This window comes from Lepidochelys kempii, chromosome 3 (genome assembly GCF_965140265.1).
Source record: "Lepidochelys kempii isolate rLepKem1 chromosome 3, rLepKem1.hap2, whole genome shotgun sequence".
In the NCBI taxonomy this organism is placed as follows: domain Eukaryota; kingdom Metazoa; phylum Chordata; order Testudines; family Cheloniidae; genus Lepidochelys; species Lepidochelys kempii.
The window spans coordinates 122,202,778-122,220,625 of record NC_133258.1 but is presented as its reverse complement, the minus strand read 5'-3'; the positions used below and the strand labels follow the sequence as shown (position 1 = coordinate 122,220,625).

General features: G+C 48.6%; 1 protein-coding gene across 2 annotated transcripts in view; it reads left to right on the top strand.

The window, feature by feature from the left end:
- Nucleotides 1–17,848, top strand: part of PRKN (parkin RBR E3 ubiquitin protein ligase) — a 1,259,259-nt gene that overhangs the window by 686,630 nt on the left and 554,781 nt on the right. For both annotated transcript variants that reach the window (XM_073337855.1, XM_073337854.1), the window contains one exon: nt 13,900–14,015. In XM_073337855.1, the coding sequence (XP_073193956.1) occupies nt 13,900–14,015 (116 nt within the window). The remainder of the gene's footprint in view (nt 1–13,899; nt 14,016–17,848) is intronic.

The following is a 17,848-nucleotide window of genomic DNA, read 5'->3' as shown; positions in this document are numbered from 1 at the left end:
TTCCCCATTTTTGCAAAACTCCTAAGGATAGATAATTTCTGTTAAATTTTGGCACCTTATGTGATATACATGAGGTTCATGGAGGGGTAGGTATTAGTAACAATAAACTTTTCTTGCCTGTACCTCTCAAGATATAGTCTCAGTGGTACATAAGTGATAGCAGGAGTGAAGAGAGTGAAGAAAAATATGTGAGAACCAGTGTAAAATTTTTTCTATGTTATTAACAAGTCCTGACAAAGAGATGGCAATGCAGTGTTAATTAGGGGTACATAATTACCTGGGTCCTATGTCTGAAGGCAATAGCCTAATATATAGTATTCACTCCAGTAAGAGAGAAGAATGACCACAAAACTACCCACTTTAGAACTTCAATGCAGCACTAAATATCGTAACACTTTCTCAGTAATTTCCTCACATACCCACTCTCACACAGACATAAGCAAGCAACCAAAACCAAAGTATACTTAATAAAGCTGTTCCTACTACAGAATGGAAGTGCAGGTGGGGGAAAATATTACTGTTGCTTGTAGTGGGGTGGTCCCCCACTCCGGCCCTGAAGGGGTTAAAACAGCCCTGGAAAAGGGCTGCCCCGGGGGAGCTAATACACGAGGCTGATTGGGGAGGCAGCCACAACTGGGGCAAGGCCCCAGGCAGGCTGCAGCGGGCCCTATAAAAGGGTTGCTAGCTAGGAGCTCATGCAGGACTCTTCCTCTAGCTGCCTGGGAGCTGAGGGTGCAGGCAAATGAGCAGGGCTGGGAAAAGGTGAGAGGAGCAGGGGAGCACCTGCCTGGCAACTCCCCAGGCTGCATGCCTTGTCAAAGGCCAAACCAGGTACTGAGGTTGCAGAGGTGGCAGCCCAGGGGTTAGGCAAAGGCAGCAGTTCCAAACCCCCCTTTGCCAATGATGAATGGCTTATACGCTGCAGTCCGCCACAGTGAGCAGGGGCTAAATTGCCATAGATTGAGGTGAGGTGGGGTTAGAGGTTTGGGGGTTCCCAGGGGAGGGGAGACCCAGAGCTGTGGGGTTACTGCAGGGGGCAGAACCCTGCTATAGAGGGGTACCGGGGTCCGGGAGGGACATGTGGGCCAGTGGCAGACGAGACACTGGCCTGCAGAGGGCGCTTCACAGCGGCAGAGCTTATTTCCAGGACGACCGACAGGAGGCATTGCGCTGGTGAGTTATCAGCCCTGTTACCTTGCTTTTTTCAAATATTTGGGAAGTGATCAAATATCACTGTGATGGGGACTTTATAAATCCTTTGCAGATAGTCCACAGGAGCCTTCCTTATTGAAGGTTCTCAGAAGGCACCATCTATAACATAGTACAAATTAAGGATAACAGCATAGGGTGATGGTAAAAATGTGGTAGTTTCAAGTCTGGATTAACCATTAGGCTTAATAGCAGTGTGCATAGGGCTGTTGGCTTTGGGGATTGTGCAATTTGGCAGAATGTGCTCATCATGCACAGGCTGAAGAGCCTGCGGAGAAGAGATTGTGACAGCAGTTCTTGGGCAGCAGTCTGCTCCTTCAGGAGGGGGGAATACAGACCTCACACAGCCATTCCCCACCCTCTTCAAGCATAGATCCATACGTGCCAGGATGTGGAGGGACACTTCATCACCCCAGTTCTTGGAGCAAATTGGGCCCATCACCTCCTCTGCTGTTCCATTCTTCAGGAGGGCTTCAAGTAGAGTACAGCAGGAGGGTGTTTAGTTTTTCCCACTGGTTCTCAGGTAAGTAATGACTGCTTGTCTGAAAGAGAGTCCCAGCAATTCCATGGCAAACCTAGGGGATTGAACCCAAGAGACCTGACGACCTAATGGGAACAGTTTCACTGGAATACATGAAGAGCTTACATTAAACATACAGAGTAGGATTTTCACTCCTGGCCCCTGAACACTGGATAAAAGGATGCTAAAAGTCCTGGATCCAGCAGGGGAAGAGCTCCAGCTGGCAGAAGAATTTTGGAGAGAGTTCTGAGCTATCCTTTCAGGGGCTCCTCACAAGCCCTGGTGTAGGGGTTGTGCTGGGGGCATGAGAGCTATGGCGGCCTCTGGGAGGCTGCTATAGTTTAGACTGCCACCCAGGGCTGTCTGAATTATTCCGGGAGTTGCTCTAGTCCCCAGGGGCAGCCCAGAATTGGGAAGGTGCAAATTGGCTTAACTGAAGACATAGTTGCCTGTAATTCAGGACACATTTGCAAAAAGTTTTCTGATTTATATGGTTAAATTGGATGCTTAAAATATCACCTGTGTGTGTGTGTATATATATATGTTATGTATACATGTATCTTATGTAAATCCTTGTAAACCTCCACTTTATACATACCCTAAACAAGGTTACATTGATCTTTGGCTGCAACTGAGGACATAGTTGAGCCCATAGTTTTTGTATCGTGAAAACAAAGCAGAATAGTTTTGAGTAAAGTATGTGTGTGATGCTGTGTTTACCCATATAGGTGGTGAAATGGTTAATGCAGACCTGAGGCCAATTAAGATACCTGGTTGCACTTGGCCAGGCCCAATTAAGATGAGTCTCAGCTGGATGAGGATCTGGGTGGTGTCGATAAAGAGAGGAAGTAGAAGAGGTGTGGTGGGAGAGATGGGCAGAAACTTGTAGTTTCTCTCCAGGTAGTAGAGAACACAGGAGCTTTAGGAGGGAGTTTATTCCCTGGCTGTTATGGGAGAGGGGTAGGGGACTTTTGAAGCCCAACTGACAGGCACAATGTTTTGGGGGAAGTGTTTGGCATTGAGGATCCTGTCAAAGGGAAGATTCCAGGGAGGTGGCCCCTGACACTCGGTGTTCTGCAGAAGAGTGGAGAGTTGGGGAGGACCCAGGATGGTTTAAAAATACAAATCCAGGAAAGGGACTGAAGTTGCTTTTGTTGTAGTTTGCGTTTTGCTTTTGGAGCTTTGTTAAAATGCCACATAGAGAAGCTCTGAAGCTACTGCTCTGACAAGAGTGGAATAAAAGAGGAACCCTGGAGGGACAGAAGATGTCATATTGGTGACTTGTGTTGTGTGGAACACTGTCCATGTGAGACATTGATACCCCAGAAGGGGAGAGACTTTAAAGTGACCTGCGGAGGGCCAAGTCAGTAAGAGTGGCAATTGCAGTGAGTGCACTGTGTGTGTGTGTGTGTGTGTGTGTGTGTACGCATACACATATATTCCTCATTGTGTATAACGAGTCATGTAACATGCAACATACCACATGCGTCACTATGTGCACTCCAGTCACTTTTGCAAGTATTTAGGGACTTCAGTCACAGGACATGATTTGCAGTACAGCGCATTCCTTCCAGTTTGTACCTTTTGTTTCTTTGAGGAGGGTCTTAGGAGACAAGCTTTGTAACTGGGTTATTTTCATTATGTTGCTGCTCTACTTTCAACATGATCATTATAAAGCACTTTTTTTCTTCAATTTTTCTATCCCAACCATAAACGCTTTCTCTGAGCTAACACATGGCTCATAGGCTCTAAACCTAGGAGTGAATTCTCTATATTTTAGAACAGTCCTTTATTTTTATTATAATTATCATTTATTTTTTTAAAAAATTGTGGTTTACTCTATGGGTTTCTAGCTCCTAGTACATTGTATATCTTCTAAGGCTAATTGTGTTCTTTTGTTATTTGAAATAATACTTCCAAAATGCCTTTCAGTAGATATTGTAGTGTTTTGCAAATGTAGTTATGAGTGACAACGCATCTTTCTAGGAAGTATTTTAAAGAAATTTTCATAAATTGATAAACTGAAGGGATAGGGAGGTAAGTGACTTTCCCATAGTGACAAAGAAAGTCAAGTGTAGAGCTGGGAATATAATCCAGGATTCTTGACTGCCCATCCTTTGCTCTAACCTCTAGACAACACTTCCTACATCCCAGAGGTTGAAATATGAAATGGATAAGTTACTTCTGAAAATGTTCATAAGGAGATCTTTACACGTGACTAGAACAAAATAGCCACCACAGTATTGTAAGAAATAACCAAAAGAAAACAGAATACATCGTTCTAGTTGGCAGCTAGCTATTAGCTTTATTAGTTTGTCTGACAGCATTGTTTTTACTGCTCTGTTTTTATGACATGTGAGGGTTGTGACTTTCAAAATATAGTCACTGTTCTGTATTTGCATCTTCCTGTGATTTGCTTCTTAGTATTCTTCATGGTTTCATCTGTCTGATTGCAGGCATGTATTGGAATATTAATTCTCTATCTCCTTCCATTTGAATTAGGATGCATACTGAGGTATATATGAAGTCCATTTTGACAAATGTCATCTACTTGTACTCTGCAGGGAGTAGGTTGTAGGCTATTCTGTAGCCTGCTCTCATTCTCACTGTATATTTCTTCATCAAATTTACAGAATCAGAAGGAAGTTCTTTTGTCTCTCAACAGAAAGGATAGGGAATATCAGAGCTGATGATAGGCATAAGCAGCTTAAGCAATTCAAGGGGGCCCTGTAGTGAGGCGGTGTGGTGCCCCACCACCCCACTCAGGGACGACCCTCCCCACGACACCAAAGTGGGCGGAGCCAATGGATCCTGCGCCTGCCCCTCAGAGGTCAAGGCGCAGAACAGGAAGTAGAAATCCCAACCCTGGAGCTCAGTTGGGCAACAGCAGCTGGAGAGGCCAGACGTCCTTGGCCTGGTTCCGACTTGGGAGACCCTGGCAAGTTGCGGCCGACAAAAGGACTGGTCGGACCAGCTGAGGCCTGACACTGATCGACACCCAGAGGAGCGGCCAAGCCTACCCCTCGGCAGCTACCAAGAGGAGTGGCCAAGTCGACCCCTCACTGGCGACCCAGAGGAGCCCATGGTGCTGGAACCCTCCGAGGACACCACCCTGACCCAGGTACCCTAGGAGGGGGAGTCCGGAAGTAGCCCGGGGGCAGCCGACCCCAGTCTGGCTGCAGCACTTCCAGAGCCAATGTCAGTGTGTTGTGGCCGGGATCGCCACTGACACAGCAGTGGGTCTTTGACCGCTGCTAGGGCCCCGGGCTGGGACACAGTGGAGTGGGTGGGTCTGCGTCCCCCCTGCCACCCACCTCGCGGGTGGCAGTCTCCCTGTCCCCCGGTTGCTAAAGCCAGGGCCTGGGCTTATGTTGAACTATTTGCTCAGCCTCCGACTAAGGGCATGAGCACCTGACTGTTTGGTTGCTGCCCCACCCTGACCCGGGGCCTGGGCCTATACTGAACTGCTTGTGGGACGCAGCCTGAGGGTCTGGGCCATAGACTGGGTATTTCCCAACCCAGCTGAGAGTGTTGTGAGGCGGTGTGGTGCCCCACCACCCCGCCAAGGGACGAGCCCCGGTTGAGTTCCCTTACACATGGTGGAGAACGTGGGCACGAGCCCTTGACCCCTATGAGAAGGAGCCTGGGGCGGGGGGGGGGGGGTCGTTGTCCCCCGAAGAAGTCATGGATTTTATCCAGACTTTTTAAGCTCCTGACAGAGAGCTAGGAGCAACAGCAAGCGGCCCAGTTCCAGCAGCTCATCCAGCAACTGGGGATCCAGCAGCAGCAGATTTGGGACCTTGGGGTGCAGATTCAGGAGTTCCAGAGACAAGGCATACAGCAGCTGACAGTGGCACTGCCATGGCCCCCCGGAGCCCTAGCCGGAAGCCACTGCCGGGGCACCCCGGCCCACTGTGCCGGTGCGACTAACCAAAATGGGACTGGAGGATGACCCTGAAGCCTTTTTGGTGACTTTTGAAAGGGGGGCACGCTACCAGTGGGCCACCCTCCTGGGCCCATATCTGACCGGGACTGCCCAAGATGTGTACCGGGGGCTATCCATGGAGGACGCGTGGGATTACACCCAGGTAAAGGCGGCAATTCTAGAAGCCTTAGATGTCAGCCTGGAAACCTTCCAGCAGCGGTTCCAGAATCTGACCTACACCGCGGGTGCTTGACCGGTTGGTGGCCGAGGAGCTGAGGGAGGCATGCAAGCGGTGGCTACAACCCGAGAGGCGAACCCCAGATGAACTCACTGTGCAAGTCATCCTGGAACAGTTCGTCCACATCCTCTCACCACGAGGAAGGGCCTGGGTCCTCAGCCATCGGCCTGCAACGCTAACTGCCGCCATCACCCTAATGGAAGATTTCCTTGCGGGCTGAAGCCCCAGTGGGACCGGCTATTCGAGCCCACCCATGAGGGCCCGACTGCCCCAACCTAGAGGGAAAGGGAGCGCCCGGGTCGAGCTGCGAAACTCTTTGCAGGGCCAGGAGCCCCGGTATCAATGTCCCGAGGGGCCGGTTCGACCAGCCCCTCAGGCCCCTGAGACAGTGGTCAGAAGGACCAATCGAAGCCCTCAAGGAGCCCCGAGTGAACATCTGCCCAGCCCAGACTACCAGAGCTCGGGCCCTGTTTCTTCTGTGGGAAATGTGGACACTTGCAACGGGACTGCACTGAGATGGACTGCTGTTTCGGGCATGTTTGCACGGGGGAAAACCGCACCTGAGGGCCACAGGCCACCAAGATTACAGTGCTAGTAGTTGTCAAGGATTGCCTGACCCTGGCCCTGATTGACTCAGGCTGCGGTCAGACCCTCATCCACCAAAGCTTAGGCCTCTTAGCAGACCTCCTCTTGGGGACCACCAAGTTGCAGCGTATTCATGACGATGTATGGCCCTAAGCCAGTGCCTGAGTCTGGCTAACAGTTGATGGGGTCATGCGGCTGATGGTGGTTGGCCTGGCCCCGCGACTAGCCTACCCCATGATCCTAGGACATGATCCCAGGGGTCCTTTGTTTGATGCCGTGGAAGGCCCGGAAATCACTCCAGCACTGGAAAGCTGCCTTGAGACCCACACAGAGGAGGGGGTGGAAGGGACCCCAATGGACAGAGAGGAGAGCCCGAGGACCCGGCGCTGACGTCTGCTGATGAATCTCGGGTTAGCATCGACTTCTGCTGGGACCAACGGGAAGACCCTATCCTTAGTCGAGCGTATGAGCAGATAGTGGCCATTGATGGGACCCTGATGGATCCATGCTGAGCAAAGGTGTAGCCCCACTTTGAGTTACGCCGTGACCATCTCTATCGGGTGGAACAAGATCCCCACACTGGAGAGGTCCAGACCGAACTGCTAGTGCTGCGATGTCACCGATGAGCAGTAATGAAACTCTCCCTCGACATTCCAGCAGCAGGGCACTTGGGACAGGAAAAGACCCTCGCCCGAATTTTGACACAGTTCTTCTGGCCCGGGATGCACCAGGAGGTGAGGAACTATTATAATTCCTCTCCAGAATGTCAGCTGGCTGCTCCCTCACGGACGCCTCAGGCCCCACTGATTCCCATGCCCATCATAGAAACACCATTTGAGCGAGTGGCCATGGACTTGGTGGGCCCCCTCCTGAAGAGTATGGCTGGGTTCCAGTACCTGCTGGTCATCGTGGATTACGCCACCCATTTCCCCGAAGCCGTCACGCTATGGAGCATCACCACCAGAACCACCACCACCTCTATCTACCACCCGCAAACCGACGGCTTGGTGGAATGGTTCAACTGTACCCTCAAAGACATGCTACGTAAATTTGCTCCAGAGGACCTACACCACTGGGACCAGCTGCTCCCACCTTTGCTTCTGGCCATCAGTGAAGTACCCCAATCCTCCACAAAATTTTCCCCTTTCAAGCTATTGTATGGAAGTTGCCCAAGGGGGCTACTGGACCTCATGAGGGAGACATGGGAGCAAGCCCCGTCACCAACCTAGGGCCTTTTGAAGTACATCCTCCAGCTTCAAGAACACCTCGCTCAGATGGGAGCTCTAGCTTGGTAGAACTTGAAGGCAGCTCAGGAATCTCAGACCCAAACATACAACCGGGAGACCTGGGTCCGCAATTTCAAACCCGGCGATCAGGTCCTGTTCCTCCTGCCCTCCAGTGAATCAAAACTATTGGCCTGTTGGCAGAGGCCATATGAGGTGGTCCGAAAGGTTAGACTGGGTACCTATGAGATTAACCAGCCTGACTGGCGTAAGAAAACTCAGCGGTACCATGTTAACCTCCTGAAGCCCTGGCGAGAACGAGAGGGCCTTCTAATTAACCCCTGCCCCCTGGAGTCCTAATTGGGCCCCCGAGTACCCTTGACCGAGGACTCCTCAGCACCCCAGCTTGGAGAAATCTTGACCGAGGAGCAATGTAAGCAGACCTAGTGCCTCTTGCAGGCGTTCCCCAGAACTTTCACCGCCCAGCTGGGCCGCACGACCCTCGTTCACCACACCATTCAGACGGAGCCTGGAGTGGTGATCCGGGAATCGAATAGGCCCTTGCCACACTGCATGCGGCAAGTTGTCGAGGAGGAAGTTCAAGCTATGCTAGACTTGGGGGTCCTTGAACCATCGCAAAGCGAGTGGCGCAACCCAGTGGTGCTGGTACCCAAACCTGATGGCATGCAGTGGTTCTGTATTGACTTCTGACACGTCAGTGCCATTTCAAAATTCGACGCGTACCCGATGCCTCGGGTTGACGAACTGCTGGGCTGCTTAGGAGAGGCTCGCTCTCTCACCACCCTTGATCTGAGCAAAGGATACTGGCAGATCCCACTTGACCCTGCATCCGGGTAAAAGACCGCATTTGCCACCTCCACGGGCCTGTATCAGTTCACTCAAATGCCCTTCGGTCTCCATGGGGCCTTGGCAACGTTTCAAGGGCTGATGGACTGCCTCCTTCAACCCCGCTGAAAGTACGCTACCACGTACCCGGACGATGTCGTTATTTTACAGCTGCCATTGGGAGAACCACCTGGAACGGGTAGCGGCGGTTCTGAGGTCCCTGCGGGCAGCAGGATTAACCGCCAATCCAAAAAAATGCCGCATTGGATGGCAAGAGACCACCTATCTAGGGTACACTATCGAGAGGGGACAGGTGAGACCCCTCGTGGGAAAAGTTCAGGCCCTGGCGGCCTGCCTACCACCCACCACAAAGTGCTAAGTGCACCAGTTCCTGGGACTTGTGGGCTACTACCGGCAGTTTATTCCCAGCTTCGTATCGATCACAGCCCATTTAACAGGGTTTTTGACCAAAGACAGCCCCCGACATATAGTGTGGACCTCAGAGTGCGCGGACGCCTTCCAGGCACTCAAAGACAGTCTCTGCTATGAGACTGTCCTATACAGCCCCGACCTTAACCGAGAGTTCATCCTCCAGATGGACACCTCGCAGGTAGGACTTGGGGCTGTTCTGTCCCAGGAAGTGGATGGAGAAGAACACTCAATCTTATACCTCAGTCGGAAATTGTTTCCACGAGAGCGGAACTATGCGGTGATAGAGAAGGAGGCCCTGGCAGTGAAATGGGCCTGTGATGCGTTGCGATACTACCTCTGTGGGGCCCCGTTCATGCTGGTCACGGCCATGCCGCGCTTCAGTGGTTGGCCAAAATGAAAAATAATAATATGATACTAACGCGTTGGTACCTAGCACTGCAGCCCTATGCTTTTACTGTCCGCCATAGGGCAGGTAAGGACCACGCGAATGCAGATTTCTTGTCCCATGTGGAAGAGTTGGAAGGGTCTGGCCCCGATGAACGGGAGCCAGACTTGAGGGTGTGTGTGTAGTGAGGCAGTGTGGTGCCCTACCATCCCGCCGAGGGACGAAACCCCAGACACCAAAGTGGGTGGAGCCAATGGATCCTGCGCCCGCCCCTCAGAGGTCAAGGCGTAGGACAGGAAGTAGAAAAGTCCAACCCTTGAGCTCAGTTGGGCAACAGCAGCTGGAGAGGCCAGACGTCCTTGGCCTGGCTCCGACTTGGGAGACCCCGGCAAGCCGCGGCCGACCCGAGGACTGGCTGGACTGGCCGAGGCCTGACGCTGATCGACGCCCCAAGGAGCGGCTGTGTCTACCCCTTGGCAGCTGCCCTGAGGAGCGGCCGAGCCTACCCCACACTGGTGAACCAGAGGAGCCCATGGTGCTGGAGCCCTCCGAGGACACCACCCTGACCCAGGTACCCTAGGAGGGGGAGTCCGGAAGTAGCCTGGGGGCAGCCGACCCCAGTATGTCTGCAGCACTGCCAGAGCCAACATCAGTGTGTTGCAGCCAGAATCGCCACTGACACAGCAGCAGGTCTTTGACCACTGCTAGGGCCCCGGGCTGGGACACAGTGGAGTGGGTGGGTCTGCGTCCCCCCTGCCACCCACCTCGCGGGTGGCAGTCTCCCTGTCCCCCGGTTGCTAAAGCCAGGGCCTGGGCTTATGTTGAACTATTTGCTCAGCCTCCGACTAAGGGCATGAGCACCTGACTGTTTCTTTGCTGCCCCACCCTGACCCGGGGCCTGGGCTTATATCGAACTGCTTGCGGGACCTAGCCTGAGGGTCTGGGCCATAGACTGGGTATTCCCCCACCCAGCCGAGAGTGTAGTGAGGTAGTGTGGTGCCCCACCACTCCGCTGAGGGAGGAGCCCCGGCTGAGGTCCCTTACAGGCCTCCTTTTAATTATTAATATGTGTTGTGTGGAGGGGGGCACAAAATATTCCTGTTTATGGCCCCCAGTGGGCTAGCACCACCTCTGAGGAGTATCAAGAACTTGTAAAGCCATTAAACCTATATACTAGATTTTGCACACTTTTGTCTGTGAGGACATAGTTTATGATTGTTGGCAGTGCTTGCAATAAAGCAAACAGAGATAAAAATAGTATTAAATTCTGTGCCAGAGAAATAAGGATGCTTTAAAAAAAAAAAGCGCAAGACTCTATGTCTAAAGCCATTTCATGTGTTTTAGAGCTCGCCATTTTTATTGCTCAATATTTCTTTTTGCTTGTGGACAAATGCAAGGTATATTACTAGTGGGTGAATCACTTTTACCAAAAGTTTTCTTTCTGTTCTGTATTTTCTATGCCCTTAATCTCCCTGCTTTGAACACTGGGCGGTCAATATTCCTTTACTTCTATAAATAGAGTGACCACAATACTCCATGGTACTGGGGAAGTGAAGTAGTAAAGCAAGTAGAAACTCACAGGACTGAATTAAAATAAAAAAATCCAAATTGTTTCACTAAAACTAAAAAATCAGTGAATTACTGCAAAGATTGAACTACATATAAAAGAAACAAGGTTTAAAATAAGTTGAGGCCCCAGTGCAGCAATATATGTAAGCGCAAGCGTAACTCTGAACATGCAACTAGTTCCACTGGGCTATTCACATGCTTACAGTTAAGTTTGTGCTTAAGTACCTTGCTGAATTGGGGCCAGAGAAGGGGCGGGAAGACAGAAAGGCAAAAGCTCATCCAAAAAGGGGCCTACGGATCTAATTCCAACCTTATGGAACATTATGGGACCATGATTTAGCCCCCAGTAACTGTTGACAATATGTCAGTATAAACACATGCCAGTGTGTAAATTTAACACCCCCCCACAAAAAATAAACCTCTGAAATCAAACCCTATCAAAACAAAACACTACACCAGTGGTTCTCAAACTGTGGGTCAGGACACCAAAGTGGGTCGCCACCCTGTTTTAATAGGGTTGCCAGGACTGGCATTAGATTTGTTGGGACCAAAGCCCAGCTCCACTGCCCAGAGCCAAAACCCAAGGACTTCAGCCCTGGGTGGTGGGGCTCAGGTTACAGGCTCCCCCGCCTGGGGCTAAAGCCCTTGGGCTTGGACTTGAGCTTTGCCCCCATCCCCCTCTGCCCAGGGTGGTGGCAGTCCGGCTTTGGCTTTGCGCCCCCACCCACACCCCACTTGGGGCAGCGGGGATCAGGCAGGCTCAGGTTTTGGTCCCGCCTCCTGGGGTCGTGTAATTTTGTTGTCAGAAGGGGGTCACGGTGCGATGAAGTTTGACAACCCCTGCACTACACTATTGTGAAGGGACATGTTCTCGACATTGGCAAATATAGGGTTAAGAGGGAGCCTGAGGGCCCAATTAGTCCAGTCTGTGGCAGCAGGAGGGGAGATGCTAATTGACAATTAGACCCAGCTGTAGAGAACCAGAGGGGGTGGTTCTGGTAAAGGAAGGGCTGCAGGGCCCAGGAGGAGATCTGAGAAAGCAGAGCTGTAGTAGGGAGCTTGTACCCTGGTCCTGAAAGGAGACCGCAGCAGGGGCAAAGTGTCTCTAGGCAGCAGCCAGAGAAGCTTGGGGATACCCTGAGAAAGCTCCTTAGCAACAGGCTAAGAAAAGCTGCACAGAGACAAGACTGGAGGGCGCAACTCCAGGATAGACACTTTCATGCAGGTAAAAGTAGGAAACAGCCAGGGAACCAGCGAGGGATCATGAAAAACAGACTCTTGCTGCTTATTATAAGTTCTCTGGGCAGGAGCCTGGAGCAGAGAACAGGCCTGGGGTCCCTACCGGGCACTCACAGGAAGGGCAGTGTAAGTCTCAGGAGGAAAGGGGCAAGGACTGTTAAGCCCAGATCAGGACTGAAGACCTGCTATGTGGGCACTAAGCCTTTGGGTGTTTGGTTGGACTTAATGGTTACTCTAGAAGCAGTGAGGCTCTAAGCTCAGTAAGGCTGAGTTGCAAGAAGGAACCAAATACTGAGTGGCCCAAGGAGCTGCCCCCCGAGGGCAATGGACTAAAGGTGGCTGCTGTGCCATGACCACCCAGGAGAGGGCACACCAGCCAGTGATGGATCCCTCTACACTCAAGATTCCCAGATTTTTTTTTAGTTGTGTGGCCTCCCCCTGCTTCTTCATGGGAGTCATAGTGCTCCCTTGTGATTCCTGTCCATCTGGGGCAGAAAGTGACTCAATGAGCAGTGTGGACGGCTCCCTCCTGGCACGGTGGCAGGACCTGGCTGGCACAATTTCATGAGGAGCCCATGGCAGCATGTAGTGGACCAGGGCTCCTTCCCCTTCCCTCCTCACTGTCCAGAGGCTTTCATTCTCACGGGGTCCAGTGGGTTTAAAATATGAAGGACTGTGGCAGGCTGGGTGTACAGGGCAGTTTCCCCGTTCCCTGACTGCTGCAGACTCCCTGTGTGCCCTCCCTGCAGCTGCCCTGCCTAGCCAGGCCACCTCACTGGCTGCAGCCCCATGGCCCACCTTCCACACCCCTGATGATCTCATTGTGTCCCCCCCACCTCCCGAGGGATGAGCCCCACAAACCAGCATTCAACACTATACCCACAATCTTCCTTTTCAGGAGAGGATGAAAGGGAACAACTCACACAACAGATGTTAGTCATGTTGCTTAATGGACTGCTGAAAGGTACTCCAATACTGGGCTGATGAGGGTGAGATAAGAAGCTGTATAGAATAAAACTAGTCTAGAGTAACTTAACTGAAATACAGTGGTTAATGTAAAATGTGTTCTTAGTTGGGGAGCTGGAGCTTCTTGTTAGTTTCCACTGTATGCATCCGATGAAGTGAGCTGTAGCTCATGAAAGCTCATGCTCAAATAAATTGGTTAGTCTCTAAGGTGCCACAAGTACTCATTTTCTTTTTTTGCGAATACAGACTAACACGGCTGTTACTCTGATACTGGTAATGCGATACTATATAGGCTTCCATTGTCACAGAAATAAGACCAGTCTTCACTTATTTAGAGCAAGGCATTATAAATACTATCCTTAGTTTTCATATGACAGTAACTTTTGTGATGAACATTTGAGGAAAAGCATTAATATGTTATAGTGTGTAGCATCATGCATCATAATGCCCGGACCTCATGTGGTTTCATGTGGTACTTTTTCTCTATGGATCCAGAAAATCATACTGTGTACTACTAATATTGAAACTATGCAGTATGGGATATGGCCTTCATTAGGGTTTTTTTGCAAAGAACAAAATATGTGCCTAGCAAGGAGTTTTTGCAGGGAATTCATTTTAAATCATTTGTAATGAATACCCCCCCTTAGTGCTGGCAGTGGTGATTTTCTTTCTGCTGTCTCAGATGTCAACTAGACTAAGATAAAGAGAAGACATGAGCTACAGGTATGTAATCTTCTCTTTATCTCTCCTTCAATATTTCAGGAGTTTTATTTTAAATGTGGAGCACACCCAACTTCTGACAATGAAACATCTGTGGCTTTGAACCTCATTACAACAAACAGCCGGCATATCACATGTATAACGTGCACAGATATTAGGTAAGTACTGTGTAGAGTATCACAGAGACACAATTTCAGTGCTTCAAAGTACTTATTTCTGAAGTTTCTTTTTCCTGTTTTTCTTTCCTCCATTTTTTCCTTCTTTGGTGTAATGATAGACTATGTGTTAATTTTTTCTAATTGTGTTCTTCTGTTTTGCCAACATAAATAAGATCTACAGCTTGTAGACACAGTTGAAATGCAGGTGCAGATCTGATCACTTGTGCCCTTAACCACTTGAAGTCAACAAGGTAGTGGCACAAGTGATCAGATTTGTCCCCGTAAGTCATTTTTGGAGCGTAACATTTTGGGCCAAATTTCTGAGCGCAAGAAATGTTCCCATGAAAAGGGAAACTGAGCCTTATGAAGACCCCCCTCTCCCCCCCCCGTTTCTTTAATTGTTTAATATAACTAAACAAAATTCCTTTTGATGCAAGATCTAACTTACAAACTGGCCACAGTATGTGATATTCAATATCCTATATTAGAAAAACACTAACTGTAAATATGTGGATTAAAAATCAGTTGCTTGTCAGTGATTTTAATACAAACAATCCCATGATTTATAACACTTTCCAGTAATTGATTTCAAGTGTCTGGTGCATCTGATTGAAAATTTGTTATATCTTATCCCTCAATTTTGTCTTTAATTGACTTTGTGATCTTAAAGAAAAAAGTAATGTGACATGCTTATTAGGGAAGCAAGGATGCTGGTATGATTACTTTCTGATTATTAAACAGAAGTGGCTTCCAAACAAAGATAGTCATTAGACATCCGAATTCTTTTCTGCATATTTTCCCAGTGCATGTGCATCTGTTTATGAGAAATATTGGAGAGGCATCACATAACTGATAACACCATACTATTCCCTATAAATAAATAATTATTATATCTCAGCATTGAGTGGTCTGCAGCTTGCAAGAGTAGAAATGTGCAAGTTTTCAAAATATGCAAAGCCAGGGTTTTTATTATAAGAGATCATGAAGGGTGAGTTAAACTATCTCCAAATAGTTTGTCTAGGACTAAAAAGGGATTTCTGTAAATAAATTTCTGGTTGAAGATAATGGGATGTTCTTACCTCATCCCAGACACAGTGCAATATACTACATTAAGCTGTTTTTCAGTGCTTGCTGCTGCATTGACAGAGTATGACTGGTTGCTGACAGTAGTTGACTGAAGAAAATGAGTATTACTGATAGGCTAAAAGATAAGTGTGCTTTGAAAAGAATAGTATGGTGTCCATCACTTCACATATGCTTGGGATTTATAACAGTGTAATCTGTCTCTTTTTAAAATTCATCTTGCAGGCATTCTGTAGTTTATTACTTTAATAACTTATACCAGTGGTTAGGCACTAATGCCACTCCATAGGTAAGGTTTCAGAGTGGTAGCCGTGTTAGTCTGTATCAGCAAAAACAACAAGGAGTCCTTGTGACACTTTAGACTAAGATTTATTTGGGCATAAGCTTCTGTGGGCTAAAACCCACTTCATTAGATGCATGGAGTCAAAAATACAGTAAGGGGTATATATATTACAGCACATGAAAAGATGGGAGTTGCCTTACAAAGTGGAGGGTCAGTGCTAATGAGGCCAATTCAATTAAGGTGGAAGTGGCCTATTCTCAACAGTTGACAAGAAGGGGTGAATTTTAACAGAGGGAAAATTACCTGTATCAAATATCATTCTGGTGTGTATTAACAGGAATGTCATATTTAAGACATGGGAGGTAATTGTTCCTTTCTACATTGCACTAGTGGGCCTCAGCTGAAGTACTGTGTCTAGTTTGGGGCACCACAGTTTAGGACTAATTAGAGAGAGTCCAGAGGAGAGCAACTCACATGATGATATGTTTAGAAAACTTGACCTATGAGGAAAAGTTTAAAAAAAAAACCCTGGGCATGTTGAGTCTTCAGAAAAGCAGACTGAGGGGGAGACCTAACAACAGTCTTCAAATATGCTAAGACTGTTATAAAGAGGATTGTGATTAATTGTTCTCCATGTCCACCGAAGGTAGGACAAAAAGTTTTAATGGGCTTAATCTGCAATAAAGGAGATGTAGGATTTTTTTTATCTCATTTAACTATATAGGTAGTTAAGCATTGGAATAGGCTTCCCAGCGAAGTGGTTGAATCCCCCTCATTGGAGCTTTTTAAGAACAACTTAGACAAACGTCTGTCAGGGATGGTATAATTTTACTTAGTCCTGCCTCTGCATAGGGGACTGGATTACAAGACCTCTCAAGGTCTCTTCCAAATCTACATTTCTGTGATTTTGTAATTGTTCCTAAATAGCATTGCCAGTCCCTGAGGAATCCTAGTTGGGAGTGCAGATTGAGAATCCTGTTTTGTCTTGTTGAGTGCTGACAATCTGATTTTATCTGACCAGACATAAACAAGGTTCCTAAGGCTTGTCAGGGGAAGAGAGGAAGGGAAGGAGTACTTGGCCAGTGGACCTTATGAGGGCCCCATGACCCTCCTAATTTCTGAGGAGTAGAGAGTCCTCCAGTGAGCTTCTGAAGACTCATCAGGGTTATAATGTATTTAATCAGTCAGAGCCCTGTTTCTGTGTACCTCCTAAGGTCTGCTCTGCCCTAGCAGACTGGAGGAAGCCCATAGGAAGTGGGGAATGCGCCTCCAGCTTCTCCCCATTCCCACACTAAAACCATTTGTAAGAAAACCAAATAAGTCCTCAACCAAAAAAGTATTTTATGTTCCCTCAGTTTTAACTTTTCTTTAATAAATAAGAGTAAAACCCTTACAATGCTGTAGTTCCAAAACAAATCTTGCCCCACTACCACCAGGAAATTCAGAGTTAAGGTTAAACTTACAATAAAACTAAACATTTTCCAGTACAGAATTATACATTTAAGGAAGCTAAACTATACTGATGCTGCCCCAATCTGTATGCCAACTTCCCATTTTATCCATTTTGAAACTGCTGACCAAAAAGCAGTGTGGAATGGTGATGGATGGAGGATCCTCCTGCCATAGTTAACTCAGGCTCTTACTCAGGTGTTTCCTCTAATCACCCTCCCATCCACACATGCAATACTCTCACCCATGTTCAATGGTGCTTTTAACCTAGCCTAGCTGATCTATCGTCAGGTATAGGCTATATGATCCTTTCACTCGAACTGGGAAACCTGCCCACTTTATAGTGAAGGTACAGGATAAATCATCTGAGTGCTGATAGTAATCAAAAGCCTTCCCACAATTTCCCTATGTGCTCAGGACAGACCAGTTCTTCCACAATTCAATGGGAAAGAATCATAGAGCAGCTCAATTTACTGCAAGACAAAGAAGCATGAGAGGTGTCCCAGCAATACACACTGGTGAACGCAGCACTAGTGAGGACCCAGTAACTTGGGTATGGCTTTGCAGAGTGGCAACTTACCCCCAGACTAGGCTAAGCCAAGTGTTGATCGCCTGAATTAAATCTGTAGTGAAGACATACCATATGTTCCAGCTAGATCAGAGTGGCAACAGGACTATTCATGCCGTGGGTCTCCCTGCACAGGGCCAAGGAATCCGCAGGAGTGGAAGTGGCTGTCTCACTCCCCAGGACACCTTCCAGTGCAGTCAGGGAGCACCAGGAGGTACAGTAGGTTAGGGAAGAGGTTCCCTTCCTTCCTTCCCTTGCTTCTTCTAACCCCTCAGACCTCATGCCGGCTCTATTTTCCCAGCCCTAGTCCCTATGTACAGTGGGTTAACAGGAGGGAAGACCACTTCGATGAACCTATTTGACCCTACAGGAGGGGTGCCATGATTCCGAGGACCTCCAAAATTCTTAGGAGTAAGACTCAATTTTTCAGGCCCAGGGGAGGTCTGCAGC